Source organism: Hibiscus syriacus, unplaced genomic scaffold, assembly GCF_006381635.1.
Source record: "Hibiscus syriacus cultivar Baekdansim isolate YM2019G1 unplaced genomic scaffold, ASM638163v2 tig00012523_pilon, whole genome shotgun sequence".
NCBI classification, from domain to species: domain Eukaryota; kingdom Viridiplantae; phylum Streptophyta; class Magnoliopsida; order Malvales; family Malvaceae; genus Hibiscus; species Hibiscus syriacus.
In genome coordinates, this window is record NW_024062285.1 from 207,170 (window position 1) to 222,268 (window position 15,099).

Consider the following 15,099-nt stretch of genomic DNA (forward strand, 5'->3'; position numbering starts at 1 on the left):
GACTCAAAATTATCCAACCCGACACAAACCCGATCCGAATGATCCGTTTACCACCTCTATGCATACAACTAGCAACAGTGAATGTCACTGTCATTTTCGAGATGGACCAAAGGAACGAGTGAGAACAATAGTTTTTAAAGTTTTGAAATGATCATATATTTTAAACTTTTTTAATGCATTTTCATCATCTTAAAAATTTATAAGTCTAATTTAGTCCCGGTTTTTACCCGTATTTTGTCTGCAACTGCATCATGGATTTTGTATTCAATATCAACTTTCATATATATATATATGATGCTATTTGTCTTTGTTTTATTTAAATCGGTGGGACAACTGTATGAAAAAGTAACTGAGTAAACATTGGTCGGCACTTCACCAAATCTACTTCACATCTTTCAAGCATGCTTTTATATATTCGGATCCTTCCTTATTCTCCTTCTACACAAACCCTTTCTTGTGTTCAACGTTTCTTTTCATGTTTCATCTCACCATTATGTAATTTACTCGTCTCTCTCGAATTTGATTGTTCTTTTGACTCCATATCTTCACCCCCATAGTCTTATCTTCGCTAAGCATGTAAATTGTTTGATCCTCACGTTTAACAGCCTGCATATTAACAGTTGTTCAGATTATTTAAGAGAGAACTAAATTAGCCAACCGTTTAGGGGATAAAAAGGTAGCCATGGAAGAGACCTTTGTGCCTTTCCGAGGCATAAAAAATGATCTCAAAGGCAGATTAATGTGTTACAAGCAAGACTGGTCCGGCGGGTTTAAAGCAGGCTTCAGGTATTTTTTTGCAGAAATTTATTATGCTTTTTATGTATTTTAGGCTAAATGATAATTAATCTACTTTGTTATCTTATAGGATTCTGGCTCCCACCACTTACATTTTCTTCGCTTCTGCGATCCCTGTCATTTCATTCGGTGAACAACTTGAGAGAGACACTGGTATTTATATTTTATATAACATGATCTTAAATCTTTTCTGGAATACATACATACATGTATGATATATGTATTGATCATATGATCCGCCATGTGATCTGTAGATGGGGTTCTCACGGCGGTTCAAACCTTGGCATCCACGGCACTCTGCGGTGTCATACACTCGATCATCGGAGGTCAACCCTTGCTGATATTAGGTGTAGCAGAGCCGACTGTCATTATGTATACATTCATGTTTGACTTTGTTAAAGACAGACCAGATATGGGTCGGGACAAGTTTCTAGCATGGACCGGATGGTGAGCTGTTGTTGCCTTTCTTTGATCAAACATGTTGCTTTGATTATGTTTTGTTGGGGCTGCTATATTTGATATAGTTGCCTGTTGTTTTTTCTCTTTAATTTTTGTAGGGTTTGTGTATGGACTGCAGGCTTGCTGTTCTTGCTCTCTATCCTGGGAGCTTGTTCGATTATCAACAGGTTTACCCGCGTCGCTGGAGAATTGTTCGGTCTACTTATAGCTATGTTGTTCATGCAGCAAGCTATAAAGGTAAGAACGATTATTGGTGTTTATCTGTAATGCGAAAGATTTACCTTATTTTTGAAATTCATTTGCAGGGCCTTGTGGAAGAGTTCCGGATTCCACATAACGAGAACCTGAAATCGACGCAATTTTTACCTTCATGGAGGTTTGCCAATGGCATGTTTGCTTTGGTGCTGTCATTTGGCCTTCTTCTCACGGCACTAAGAAGCCGGAAAGCTAGATCGTGGCGCTACGGGACGGGTGAGTTAATGTCACTTGATCATGTTTTGGAGATATTAGGGGCATCAATTGCTTTGAGAACTGAAAAAGAATCTCTTGTTGTATAGGTTGGCTTAGAAGCTTTATAGCAGACTATGGTGTGCCCCTTATGGTACTGATTTGGACAGCATTGTCCTATATACCCACCAGAGATGTTCCGAAAGGAATCCCACGTCGTCTCTTCAGCCCGAATCCCTGGTCCCCCGGTGCTTACGAAAATTGGACAGTCGTCAAGGCATGTTTAACCAAGTACAATTGCCAATCCATACCATATATATACTCTGTCTCCTTACCGGACTAATAAACTGACACTAGAAACATGTAAAACTATATGACAGGACATGCTGAATGTTCCGGTCGTCTACATTATCGGAGCCTTCATTCCAGCCACAATGATCGCCGTGCTTTATTACTTTGACCATAGTATAGCATCTCAACTAGCTCAACAGAAAGAGTTTAATTTGAGAAAACCATCTAGTTATCATTATGATCTACTCCTTTTGGGATTCCTGGTATGCAACAAGTTCCCTCCTTGTCTCCATCCTTAATCTGAATTTCATCTTTGGTTCGATCCTTAATACGGATTCGGGTGATTGCTTGGTGACAGACATTGTTATGTGGTCTCATTGGTGTCCCTCCGGCAAATGGGGTCATTCCGCAATCTCCAATGCATACCAAGAGCTTGGCAACCCTGAAGCACCAGGTACTCAAATCGTTCAAACTTTCGTTTTCACTCTGGTGTTCATCGATGTTTTTCGCCGATACCGATTTCCGGTTGTTCTGCAGCTGCTCCGTAACCGGCTCGTTGCCACGGCACGGAAAAGCATGAGCAAGAATGCTAGTTTGGGACAATTGTATGGGAATATGCAAGAAGCCTATCAACAAATGCAGACCCCTTTAGTTTACCAGGAGCCATCGGCAAGGGTAAGATCCAATGAAAATATATTATACTTTAAAAATTTCAAGGAGACAGCGGTGAATATAAAAATCCGTAAAGTATTTTAAAACGTTCACTAGCGTGCTTGGATGACTAATACATGACTTCACCATCAAATAAATAATACAAAATTCACTATTTGCTGTCACAATTATGCAGGTTGTTATGCTTTGACTAGTTAATGAATCTCAATCTTTCTTAACCAGGGGCTGTATGAACTAAAAGAATCAACCGTTCAAGCCGCAACATGTTCGGGCAACATCGATGCCCCTCTCGACGAGACTTTATTCGATATCGAGAAAGAGATCGATGATCTATTACCGGTCGAAGTAAAAGAGCAGCGTCTAAGTAACCTGCTTCAAGCCGCCATGGTAGGAGGATGTGTTGCAGCAATGCCCATTCTCAAAAGGATTCCAACTTCGGTCCTGTGGGGCTACTTCGCCTTCATGGCGATCGAAAGCTTACCGGGTAACCAATTCTGGGAAAGGATCTTATTGCTCTTCACAGCACCCAGCAGGAGATATAAGTAAAGACAATTCCACTAGCTCATTTGTGTGTTTTTGTTTCGAGTCTTGGAGTGTAAGAGAGGTTTTATGTTTTTCATGCAGAGTTCTTGAGGAGCAACATGCAACCTTTGTGGAGACTGTTCCATTCAAGACAATTGCCATCTTCACCGTTTTTCAAACTGTTTATCTGCTCGTATGTTTCGGGTTAACGTGGATTCCTATAGCCGGCGTTATGTTTCCATTGATGATCATGCTTTTAGTACCAGTAAGACAATACTTCCTGCCCAAGTTTTTCAAAGGGGCACATCTTTACGATTTGGATGCCGCCGAGTACGAAGAGGCGCCTGCTCTGCCGTTTAATCTCGCCACGGTAAGATCGCTTCTTCGTCGATCGAAACACTTTAGGCTTCTCGTTGCTTTTCGATCATCATTACTCATATATAATTTTCCCATACAGGAGACAGAGCTGGGAAATGGAACATCATACGCAGGGGATGGTGAGATACTAGATGAAGTCATCACCCGAAGCCGAGGCGAGTTCAGGCATACGTCGAGTCCCAAAGTCACGAGCTCCACCGCTACGCCGGAAAACGACCCGAGAAGTCATCGAAGCCCACGCCTCTCGAGTAGTCCACGTCTCGGTGAACTAAGAGGAGAAAGAAGCCCTCGGGCAAGAGGGTCTCATAGTCCAATGACGGGGGAACCAAGACAATCTAATCTGGGAAAGAGTCCTCTTAATCCAGCGTCGGATTAAGAGGGAACATTGTTGAATGCTTTGATGAAATCTCTTGTTAAAGAGCTTTTAAAATGGTTTGGTCATTTTCCCAGTTATTTTGAGTGTTAAATGGTTGGCTTGGGTACACTGTAAAATGTTCTCCCCTCCAATTCTACTTCTTCAAACCCCAACTTCATCTGTAACAACAGCTTTCGTTTGCTTTTCTTGCAAGAAACATATATAACAGGATGAATACTGTCAAATCCATTACCGTTACATTGTTTACATGTTCTGTCTCAACTCGAATATACTATCACTTGATGTTTGATGTTGCCACTCATAAATAGGGATGCGCATGAGTCGAGTCGAGTCGGGTCGGGTTGGATTTTTTATCGACCCGACTCGACTCGAAAATTATACATACTCCACCTGACCCGAACTCGACCTGAAAAATATACATCTTCCACCCGATCCGTTTTTTGAGATAAAAATCAAACTCAACTCGAAATAATATATTTATTGAAAATTATTACTTTTATTCAATAAAAATAAGGATTTAATAAAAAAATAGTATATAGAGGGGTATTATTACAATTATCCCTAAATATATAAGATAAAATTATAATTTTTAGGGTTAGGTTGGATATTTTTCATCATAAACCTGAACCCGACCCGATTCGAATATAACCTCTAAAAAACTCGATCTAATCCGAACATAACCTCTTAAAAATCCTATCTGATCCGACCTGACCTAAACCCAATTTTTTTTTAAATGACTCAATCAAATCAAATTAAGTTGAAACCCGGATTCGAGTGTCTATCCCTACTCATAAATACAATGAATTTCTACAAGTTTTCATTACCCTTTTTTAAGTGCATAATGGAAAATGCTTACCACCTGAAAATGGACTTGAATAATCTTTGCTGCAGCTTTCTAACTGAGAACCGTCTTGTCATTTCGACCAAACATTGAAAAACGACACAAGAGTCAACTCTCAATTGCAGACATTTTGATGGGAATCATTGTCCATTTCTTTCTCATTATTATTACATGAAGCTAACCCATCATGTTGTTTTAGATCCTGTCCAAAAAGCAAAAGATTGCTCAACGTCATCAGTGTGAGGAAAACACTGAAATTTTGGCTGATCTGAGTGAAGATTAGATGTGGCAGTTGACCATATAACCATTTGTGGCCAACGCTAACTCAATCATGAATTCCTCAAAAAGCAAGCAGACAATCATCAATGGAACGAAAACCATGACAGCTTATTTAAATATGCAATTTTTAAAAACCCCAGGAAAAAAAAAGGAAGAAGAATGACTGATGGTGACAACTGAAAGATAAACCGAACATGATGATGAACACGACAGAAAAGAAAGTAACAAAAAAACCAGACTTCAAAGGGAAAGGTTGAGATCTAAGTCTTGATGTTCGTTTGTCTTCCTCTTTTGTTCACCATTGCTGTTGGAAGAACTAGGGAGAGTGGCAGTTGCAATAGTAGTAGTAGTAGTATTTGAGAGATGCGGATGATCCTGATCAACGAAGTCTTCCCATTGGAAAGATGGGGTCCAAGTTGATTTCTCCTTTGCTGCTTTTTGTTTCTGATCCTTTGTAACTTGAGACCCAATCAACATCTGGTTATGAACATCTTGAATATTTCTAACCAAAGTGAAGAAGGCGTTGATCTTCTCCTCTTCTTCTTCATCGTCATCGTTGTTGTCGTCGTTGTCTTTTGTTTTTGCTTCCATGAGTTTCCTTTTCATCGAACTCTCTCTCTCTCTTGTTAAGATTATTGTTTCTTTTAATTTAAAACATTGGATTTATACTTAAAATAAGTGAATTATGATTTTGTTGATTCTCTTAATATATTTGATAAATTGATTCTCCTAAATAAATTACTAACCACCCTTTGAACGTCCACTACAACCACCTTTACCTTGTACTTACAAAAATAATTAGCAGAAGTATCTTCGTATTATTTTTTTTCTTGATACGGTCCTCTAACTCATAAAATAAATTCAATTGTGACATTTTGACCAATGTTTTTTCAAACGACCATTACGGTGTTGATGTGACAACCAATAGCGATTGATAACTTGGAAGATAACATGGTAAATGGGTTAAATTGATAACTCAAACATGACATTTGGACTGCCACGTCAGTATCGTGCATCGCCACATCAACACTGTGAACTGTCACGTCAGTATCATAACGATCAACGACGAAAAACGTTGATCAAATGATCACATTAAGTTTCTTTATGAGTTAGAAGACCACTTTGAAACAATAATATGAATGCTACATTAATTTTTTTTTTAAAATACAAAAACCTCTTATATCTTTTACATAAATATTTTAATAAATTTATTTTAAACCTATAGGACCAAAATGACATCATACATGGGAATAGGGACTTAATAATACGGGTTCAATACTTTTCATTTATTATCACAAACTAATCACTATATAATAAAACCATGATTATTTTTTTTCTAAAACAATTATGAAGTACAAATTTCTATTAAATAATAAAAATAACACAACATAAAAAATAATAAAAATAACACAACATAAAAAATATTAAATAAAATAACCAAAAATTAAAATATTTAAAAAAATAAATAGATAAAAAGAGATAAAAAAAATACAACAAAGATCATAATAAATCATGTCACAATCATTTAATAAAAAAACTAGTGATGTGATATTTTAAAACAAGAAAAAATTATAAAATAAAATGATTCATAAAACCGTCATGAGACTATTGTAATAGATTGATTCTTTGTTTTTTTTCCCCAGTGACTATCTTCACATATCATACTGTTAATCTAGGACATCTATTTTCGCTCATCTAACGGTCTTAAATCTATATAAAACTCAGAGTTTTACATTATATAACTGAATGATACTCTTATTTATATATATATATATTCATGGATGGTTTAGTGGGTGATGGGCCTCATTGCTTTGCCTAAAAGTAAAGTTTAACAAAAAAAAATGGTTTATTCAAATTAAATCTCAACACGTAAAATGCTTTTCTTTGGCTAACGTGAGCATCCATTTATTCCATAGAAACTCTTCTTTGACCCATTTTATTGTTCTCCTTTCTCTTTACAAATCATCATACAGTTAAATACATGTATTTATTTATCATTTTAATTTAAATATGTACGTATATATTTTCATATACGTATAATTTTAGTTTATAGTTTAAATAAAAGCTCAAATACAAAGAGTCATGGAGAGCTAGATTCTTCTTGTCTTCACTTTTTGTATTTCTTTTTATCTTTGGCATGTAGAGGACGGGAATTTCACAATTGGAAAAAATGATCGATTCGTTTTATGTATTTTAATCATTTAACTTTATTTTTGCCAAATTAATATATTTATATATATATTACTAGGGATGGCATGGGTTGGGATGGATCAGATTTTCGATCCACCCGACTCAACTCGAAAAAATTTAAATCATCCACTTTATCCGAACCCGACCTAAAAATATACCCATTCCACCCGATCCGAATCCGACCTGATATTTTTGAAATAAAATCTGAACTCGACACGAAACAATATATTTATTAAAAAATATTATTTTTATTCAATAAAAATAAGGATTTAATTGAAAGAAAATAATATATAGATGTGTATTATTGTAATTATCCCTAAATATATAAGACAAAATTATAATTTCTTTCGGATCAGATATTTTTCATCCTAAACCCGAACCCGACCCGAATATAACTTTTAAAAAACTCAATTCGAACTCGAAATTTTCTGGAAAAAAAATCCGACTCGATGCCTCGATGACATGACGACGTAAAGGGCAGAAATAATATTGCCTTAAGTGATTAACTATAATGACGTAAGTCATAATAGTGTTTTTTAGTGATAAAATGTTGAAATTCATCTAATAAAACTACTTTTTTTCCTAATTCTTATAGTCTTTTAATTTTTATTTTGAAATAAAATGTATTTTGATCTAATGTAAATTATTAATTGATTAATGATTGATGTATGTCATTAATATCGGACTATTATATATTTAAAATGATGACATAATATATATCATGTATCTAAAATAATTATGTGATTACTTGACGGTGTCAGATGGTCGTCGGCGGTCATTATCCAGACGTCTCGATCTTGAACTCAGTCTATTTATGCCAGACCAAAGATATACACTCAGCTTATGTACCGGACAACTAGGAGTCTTACCTGGAGCTCCCATCTAATAGAACGATGAAACTGAACACAGATGGTGCGATTAACCAAAGTTCGATGGCAGCAGCTGGTGGTAGGCTCATCAAAAACTTTAACGGCGATTGGATCTTTGAATTTAGTCGTAACATCGGGAGGAGTTCGGTGCTTCATGCCGAACTATGAGGGCTTCTCGATGGTTTGCGTATAGCCTGGAGACAAGGGGTTAGGCGTGTTGTGGTTGAGATGGATAATGCAGAAGCTATCGACATGCTCACCCTTCCTACTCGTAAGTACGAACCAACTGTTATTCGGAGAATAAGCTGTTGCAGAGGAATTTGATGATCGACTTTACCCTTATATGTATTGAAGCCAATGAAGTTGTTGATGCCCTTGCCCAAGTTGGTTTCACGCTTCCAGTAGGTTTGACTGAACTGCATTCACCGCCAGCTGCCCTTCACTCGGTTCTCCACAAGGACAGACAGGCCCGGAGAAGAATGACCTCTAGTTGCTAAAGTCTCATCCTTTACTTTGTAAAAAAAATGATGTTATACATATTATAGGTCAAAATTGATGATATTATACGTATTAAGAAAATATTGATGTGATATTTATTACGTGTCGAGAGATGATATGATAATGTTATGTTAACGACAAACGTTATCGGTTGGTCAATTATCAACTTTTATTAATCAATATTTATTTTATCTAAAAATAAAATATTAAATTTAAAATAATTATCTAATCTAACGTTATAAATATTTTTTGATATTATGTTTCTTGCTAGTGCTGCTGCCCAATAGAGGTGCACAAAAAATTTGAATATCCTATTTTGCATAAAAAATATCCGAAATCGAATTTGGGAAAAATCGGTTTTTTTAAAACCGGATCGGATATTTTAAAACCGGATAGTATAACCGGTTTGGGAAAAAATTAGACGTCCTTACCGGATTAAAAACCGGTTTAAAAAAAACCGGATAAAAAATTAGTTTTTTATCCGGAAAAAAATCCGGTATGAGGTTTAAAAAGTTGGATGACCAGATTTTTTACCGGATTAAAAACCGGTTTTTTTCCAACCGAAACCGGTTATACCGGTTACATTATCCGGCCCTCCAAACCGGTTATAATCCGAACTGATTTTTTTAGCTTAGTGAAAAAACCAGATCGGATTTAAATCCAGCTATGTGCAACTGCCCAATACACGTTTTCATTGCTGAATTTTTTAGGTTCGCAGTGGATTTCGACCACTGCAGCACCCATACCCTATTTTTAATCTAGGATTTTTTTCATATTAATATTTAAAATTTAATTAATTTCATTACCATCACTTAAATGTATTAAAATATGTGACAAGAGTCAAATTCAGATATCAACAATGGTGAGGCAAAATTGTATTTAGGATGGCCATAATGGAATTATTAATTTTAGGGGTTATAGTGCAATTTCACCATTGCACTAAATTACATTGTCATGACATTTATAGTGCAATTTCTTCTATAAACCAAAAACTTTTAGTAGAAAAAAAAAACCAACAACATTGAAACCATTCAATATGGCGTTACAATCTGTCATGAAAGGGTCAACAATCAACATACTCATTAAGGTCTTATGCAAGGTAATCTCACGTTTGCTTTCTACAAAAAGGGAAGGGAATAATAATAATAATAATAATAATAATAATAATAATGGGAACAAATGAACATTGAGGATGAGGAAGATACCTAACACGGCTTCTTTATCATATAACTGAAACAAACTACTCTACAATAGCCCAAGATTTCTGCAAGATGCAGTCAAGAAGATTAAGAAGAAAGGAGTCCCATCATAATCCGAGGAAGGCACATTGCTTTCTAGCATGCTCCGGGATCAGTTTCGCTACCATATCCACGGGTACTCCCTTCAGTTCTGAAAATACGGCAATGATCATCAGTTTCCTGGTTCGATAAGAAGTTAGCGAAAACAGTAGAGAAACATATGTTGGCTTGGTTTTTACCATGAGGCTTGAAGTTGAACAGTGGAGGAAGAAATCGGCCATTAGGTAGGCGGGTGTTGGGATCACGTAGCTCGTCGAAGAAGGGATGGATCAAAGCCTCAGCCTGCGCAGAAAGTAAAAACACTCGATAAGATAGTTCATTAACAAATTAGAAATGTTCAACAAAGAAAAGAAATGTGACTAAAGACGACAGACTACAGAGAAGGAAACCGATAACAGAGGTGTAAAAGGTCAATGCTTACGGCTGTACTACGAAGGTTTGGAGAGTACTGCAATAGTCGTGAAACAAGATCCACAGCTTCAGGAGGCATACGTTTATGAAATATCTGCATACCGATGATACATTGATCAATACCACGGCATTCATTACATATAATTCTCGAAAAAAATTAAAGAAATGTGATCTCCACTACCTTGTGCCACGGGTGAGCTTTTATTTGGGGAAATTTGAATTCTGTGTAGTTAGGATTCATGCACTTTATTTCTTCTCTTGTCGGGGTGCCAAGAACCTGCAAAAATCACAGGTGTGGGATAGATCAGAAATCCAGTGCTAATGATGCCACAGGTTATTTAAAAGCCACTGGTATCGAATGAGCTTAGACAGTTTAATATCTTCCATCCTTAATGTTTACCGAACAATTTTTTTAATAGTCACGATAAAACTATTGTTGATGCAAATTTTGAACTAAATATACCTTAATAATCTCAACAAGCTGGTCTACTCCACTCTCACCAGGAAAAAGAGGCTGTAGTCACAAAAATAAAATTTGTTAAGTAACAAAAAGGAAAAACAAACACACACACATGAAGTCAAAATATATGCAGGGAAACATCTACCTGCCCAAGCAATAGCTCAGCCAAAACACAGCCAGCAGACCAGATGTCAATGGCTGTAGTGTATTCAGTTGCACCAAATATTAATTCAGGTGCTCGGTAGTATCTAGAACAGATGTAAGATATGTTTGGTTCCCCTTTTACCTGGCCAAGTTAAATAAAAAGAATTAGGATCGTGAACAATTAGGTAGAAGCAAAAAAAAATTACAATTCTATCGTACATACCAAAACTTTGGCACTTCCAAAATCACAGAGTTTTAGCTGGTGGGTGTGTGGGTTGACCTGAAACAGGAATAATCGTATTAATAAGAGAAGGCTTTTTAGTGTAAATGTACACAATGATGAATAAGACGTATCTTAGCAACAAGGGACAACATGGAGTCAATATCTTTGTGTGTATTTATTACAAACTCATTCCGTTTAAAATTTTGAGATTGCAAAGCTTTTCACTATAAGTTTCAGATTTCACGTTATAATAAATTAGCATGCATATATTCACCAGAATGCTGGATTGTTTCTTCCCTTGTCAAACTCAATTATCTTTTCGAAGTTATTGAACCACCAAACCAATTCCGGACAATGTTTGTCCATAATCATAAAATGTTTAGAACTGATATAGCTTTAGTAACCACCAAACAGAAAGCATCTATCAAGTTGCTTGTCATACCAATAAATTTTGAGGCTTAATGTCCCTGTGGCACACACCAATACTGTTATGAATGTAAGCAAGTGCTCTGCAAATCTGCACAAAGACGAAAATATTACCAATTTCATTCAAGGGTTGCATATTATGGCATCATAGGTTCTTGTTTCCATAGAGATGTAAAAGATAGAAATAAGATAGCAAAAGTAAATATCTTAACCAAGCTGATACCTGGTAAAAATAGAGTTTTACATATATCAGTGGCATCCTTTGGCTCATCTTATTATAATGTTTGATAACACGGTGAACAGTCTCCGGAACATACTCAAGCACCAGATTAAGATAGAGCTCATCTTTTTCAGTAGTTGAAAAGAAACAATGCTTCAGAGAGACAACATTAGGGTTGTCTAGAATACGCATGGTCTGCAATTCACGGTTCTTGTATCTTTTGTCTTGAAGAACCTTCTTAATAGCAACAGTTTCGCCTGTCTCTAAACATTTAGCCTGAGATACAACACGGGCAATTCAGTATAAAAACCTAACACTAAACTTAAAATATGAAACATGACCATATCTTCAAGTTTAGTATGAAAAGGAAGAAATCAATGTGTACCTGAAACACTACGCCAAACGATCCATGCCCCACAACACGCTCGGCCATATAGCTTATCGTCTGAAAATGAAAGAAAGGTTAAGTTAGAGAAGCATAAGACATCCGAAAATCAGACCCAATAAACTCTAGTTCACGGGGAGAAAATAATAAAATTAACCTGCTTGGGATGGCCATTTTTACCCCCAATAGTGGTGACGATTATATGCCCTGTCTCAGTTCCGTTACCGTCAACTATGGTTGCTTCCGCTTCCTGCAACATAGTAATAGATTTTATAAAGCTGGTCCGATCCAATAAAAGCAAAGCAAACTACGAAAACAAATCAACATACCTTGTCATCCCTGATTTTCATATCATTCATCTCATCAGGTAATCTATCAACACCAACTGTATTTCCACTAGACTCTCTTAATCCGGAAGTAGGCACCATACCTATAGAAGCCATTGGACTAAACTAAAAGCAAACAACAAGAATCTCCACAGATCCTCCTCTGTAGGATATCAAGCTTTTTTAAATCAACCAAAATAAAACTCAATGAGTTACCTGAAAAACACGTTAATATAAATGTCAATGGTTCATCCTAACAAAAATCAGCAATATTTCTTACATCAAAATAACACTTTAAAAAATTAAATCTCTAATCCTTCGAAAGAAAATTTTAACATGAATTTAAAAGGAAACACACAGGACATCATTTTGAATACGAATGATGCATGAAATTAGATAAATCCTAGACCGTTGTTCTTCTTAGCTCATTAACGTTGGCGTGTTAAGCTCATTATAGGTTACTTTACAATAAGAGATGTTTCCTTTCCCGTAATTTCTTGTGAAAAAAAAAGATGAAAATATAGGCAGCCGTAGAAGGAAATAAGGATCTAAGATCAAGCAAAGATTAAACAAAAATAACCAAAAAATTGTTTTAAAAAATCACCTAATAGCCGAACACGGCAACCATTAGATTCACAACCAAATAACAAAAATAAACAGAGTGTAGATGGAAGAAATTACCTGCCGGTCAAGAAATTGGGGAATAAACAGGCGGGTGAAGTGGAATCATGAGAGGGAAAATATGTGCCCGGATTCCGGATCTTAAAATGGATCTTTGACGGTGAACGATGGCCGTACTGAAGATTTGTTTTCCAGAGGGGAAATTAAAGGAGGGATTAAGTGTGGCTTTGAGAAGTTTGCTTGGTTTTGTTTTATTTTTTTTGTTTGGGTTGGTGGTGTGGTGATGGGGTGTTGATGACAATCAACAAATTTACAGTAATTATTTGGTAAAAATATATTAGAGACCCTTGTACTTTTATAAAAATCATTATGGCTCTCGTATTATTTTTTTATTTTAATATTACCCTTTGACCAATTTTTTTATGTCGTTGATCATTACAACCTGATGTGGTGATCTGCGGTGTTGACGTGATGATTCACGATGATTTGATAAAGTGACGGATAACATAGTAAATGAGCTAAATTGATAACTCAAACATGGTAGATGAACTATAAAATTAGCACCATGGACCTTTACGCCAGCACCATAACAGTTAGCGACAGAAAATATTGGTCAAAGGATCACATTAAATTTATTTTCTAAGTTAAAGGGTCACATTAAAAGAAAAAATAATATGAGAACCAAATTGATTATTTTCAAAAGTATATATTATAAGTCCTTTTTGGCTATTTCTTTTTTACCTTGTTTCTTTCTCGGTTCTTTTTTACCGTTCAAACAAAGCGTGGTCCCCACTTTCAGCTCTCTCCCATTCACGTTTTGAATCCAATTGCTCCCTTTGTCTTTGCCCCGAAACATAATTTTACTCCTAAAGTTTCCATTTCCCATGTTTAACATTTATTTTAATTCAAGTACTGTTATCGCATCATAAATAGGTTCAATTACACGTAATTATCTAAACTGTCAGTTTTTATTATTAAAATTTTAACTTTTTAAAATTATATTTAAAATTTAATTTTTATTTCGTTTTAGTATCCGTTAAAAACTTAAAGTTAAGTTTTGAAAAAAATGAAATTTTAGACACTAAAATATAACAAAATTGATAGTTTAAGTATTAAACACGTTAAATTTTTAACGTGTACTAAAATAAAACAAAAACTAAACATTATATATGATTTTAAAAAAACTAAAAGTTTAAGTAATAAAACGAACCAAAATTGATAATTTAAATATTAAACTCGTAATTTACCCTAGAAAATATAAATTAAAGTTTGAAAAATGAAACAGAAGAAAATGTATATATTATGTTTTGTAATAACACTCATGACATTTAAATGAGAAACGAATTTTTAAATACATCTAAATTTATAATGATTAAATTATATGAATTTAATTCAAATTATATTATTGTCGATATAACATATAATAAAAATATAAAATTTAATACTTTTAAATATTATATATTTTAAAATTTATGAGTAAAAAGTAATTTAAATAATATAAAAATTATATATTAAAATATTAAAAGATGAAGTTCCAAATATACTCTTAATCATTTGAGATTGAATACTCAATCACCTTGCTATAGTTCCTAACGTTCGAATCCGGGACCTTATGAACAACAATGATTCCTTAATCATTAAGATAAATTGGTTTAACTCTTTTAAATTAATTTCCTTTTTTTTGATTAATCTGACGTAAATACATGGCGGTATATATTCGAAGACAACTCCAACTCTCAATCTTTTGACATTGAACTCACGCTCCTGACATCTATGGTGCTTGAACTCGAGTAGTCAAAGAATATCAATAATTTTTTTACCACTAGGCCACTTAGTTCGTCTTTAAATTAATTTCTCTAAATATTCTCTCATATTTTTTTACTAATAATAAATGGGTGAATGGAATTGGATAAGTGTAATTAATCCTTATATTTTAGATTCCAAAAATCCATGAAGAGTGGAATTGGA

The 15,099-nt window shown here is 34.9% G+C and overlaps 2 protein-coding genes across 2 annotated transcripts; one reads left to right on the forward strand and one right to left on the reverse strand.

Annotated features, from left to right (window-relative positions):
• Positions 1-660: 660 nt before the first annotated feature.
• LOC120205557 (boron transporter 1-like) lies at positions 661-4,017 on the forward strand. Its single transcript, XM_039205409.1, has 12 exons — positions 661-786; positions 866-948; positions 1,050-1,242; positions 1,353-1,491; positions 1,560-1,725; positions 1,812-1,978; positions 2,082-2,255; positions 2,351-2,446; positions 2,530-2,667; positions 2,887-3,206; positions 3,289-3,556; positions 3,644-4,017. The coding sequence occupies exons 1-12, from the start codon at positions 683-685 to the stop codon at positions 3,938-3,940; spliced, it is 2,145 nt and encodes a 714-aa protein (XP_039061340.1). The 5' UTR covers positions 661-682; the 3' UTR covers positions 3,941-4,017.
• A 5,750-nt stretch (positions 4,018-9,767) lies between these two features.
• Positions 9,768-13,356, reverse strand: LOC120205558 (shaggy-related protein kinase alpha-like). Its single transcript, XM_039205410.1, has 13 exons — positions 13,192-13,356; positions 12,514-12,726; positions 12,342-12,434; positions 12,185-12,244; positions 11,803-12,075; positions 11,596-11,670; positions 11,154-11,210; positions 10,932-11,072; positions 10,790-10,840; positions 10,508-10,603; positions 10,337-10,420; positions 10,095-10,197; positions 9,768-10,006 (listed from the first exon to the last, which is right to left on the reverse strand). The coding sequence occupies exons 2-13, from the start codon at positions 12,625-12,627 to the stop codon at positions 9,924-9,926; spliced, it is 1,230 nt and encodes a 409-aa protein (XP_039061341.1). The 5' UTR covers positions 12,628-12,726; positions 13,192-13,356; the 3' UTR covers positions 9,768-9,923.
• Between the last annotated feature and the right edge of the window lie 1,743 nt (positions 13,357-15,099).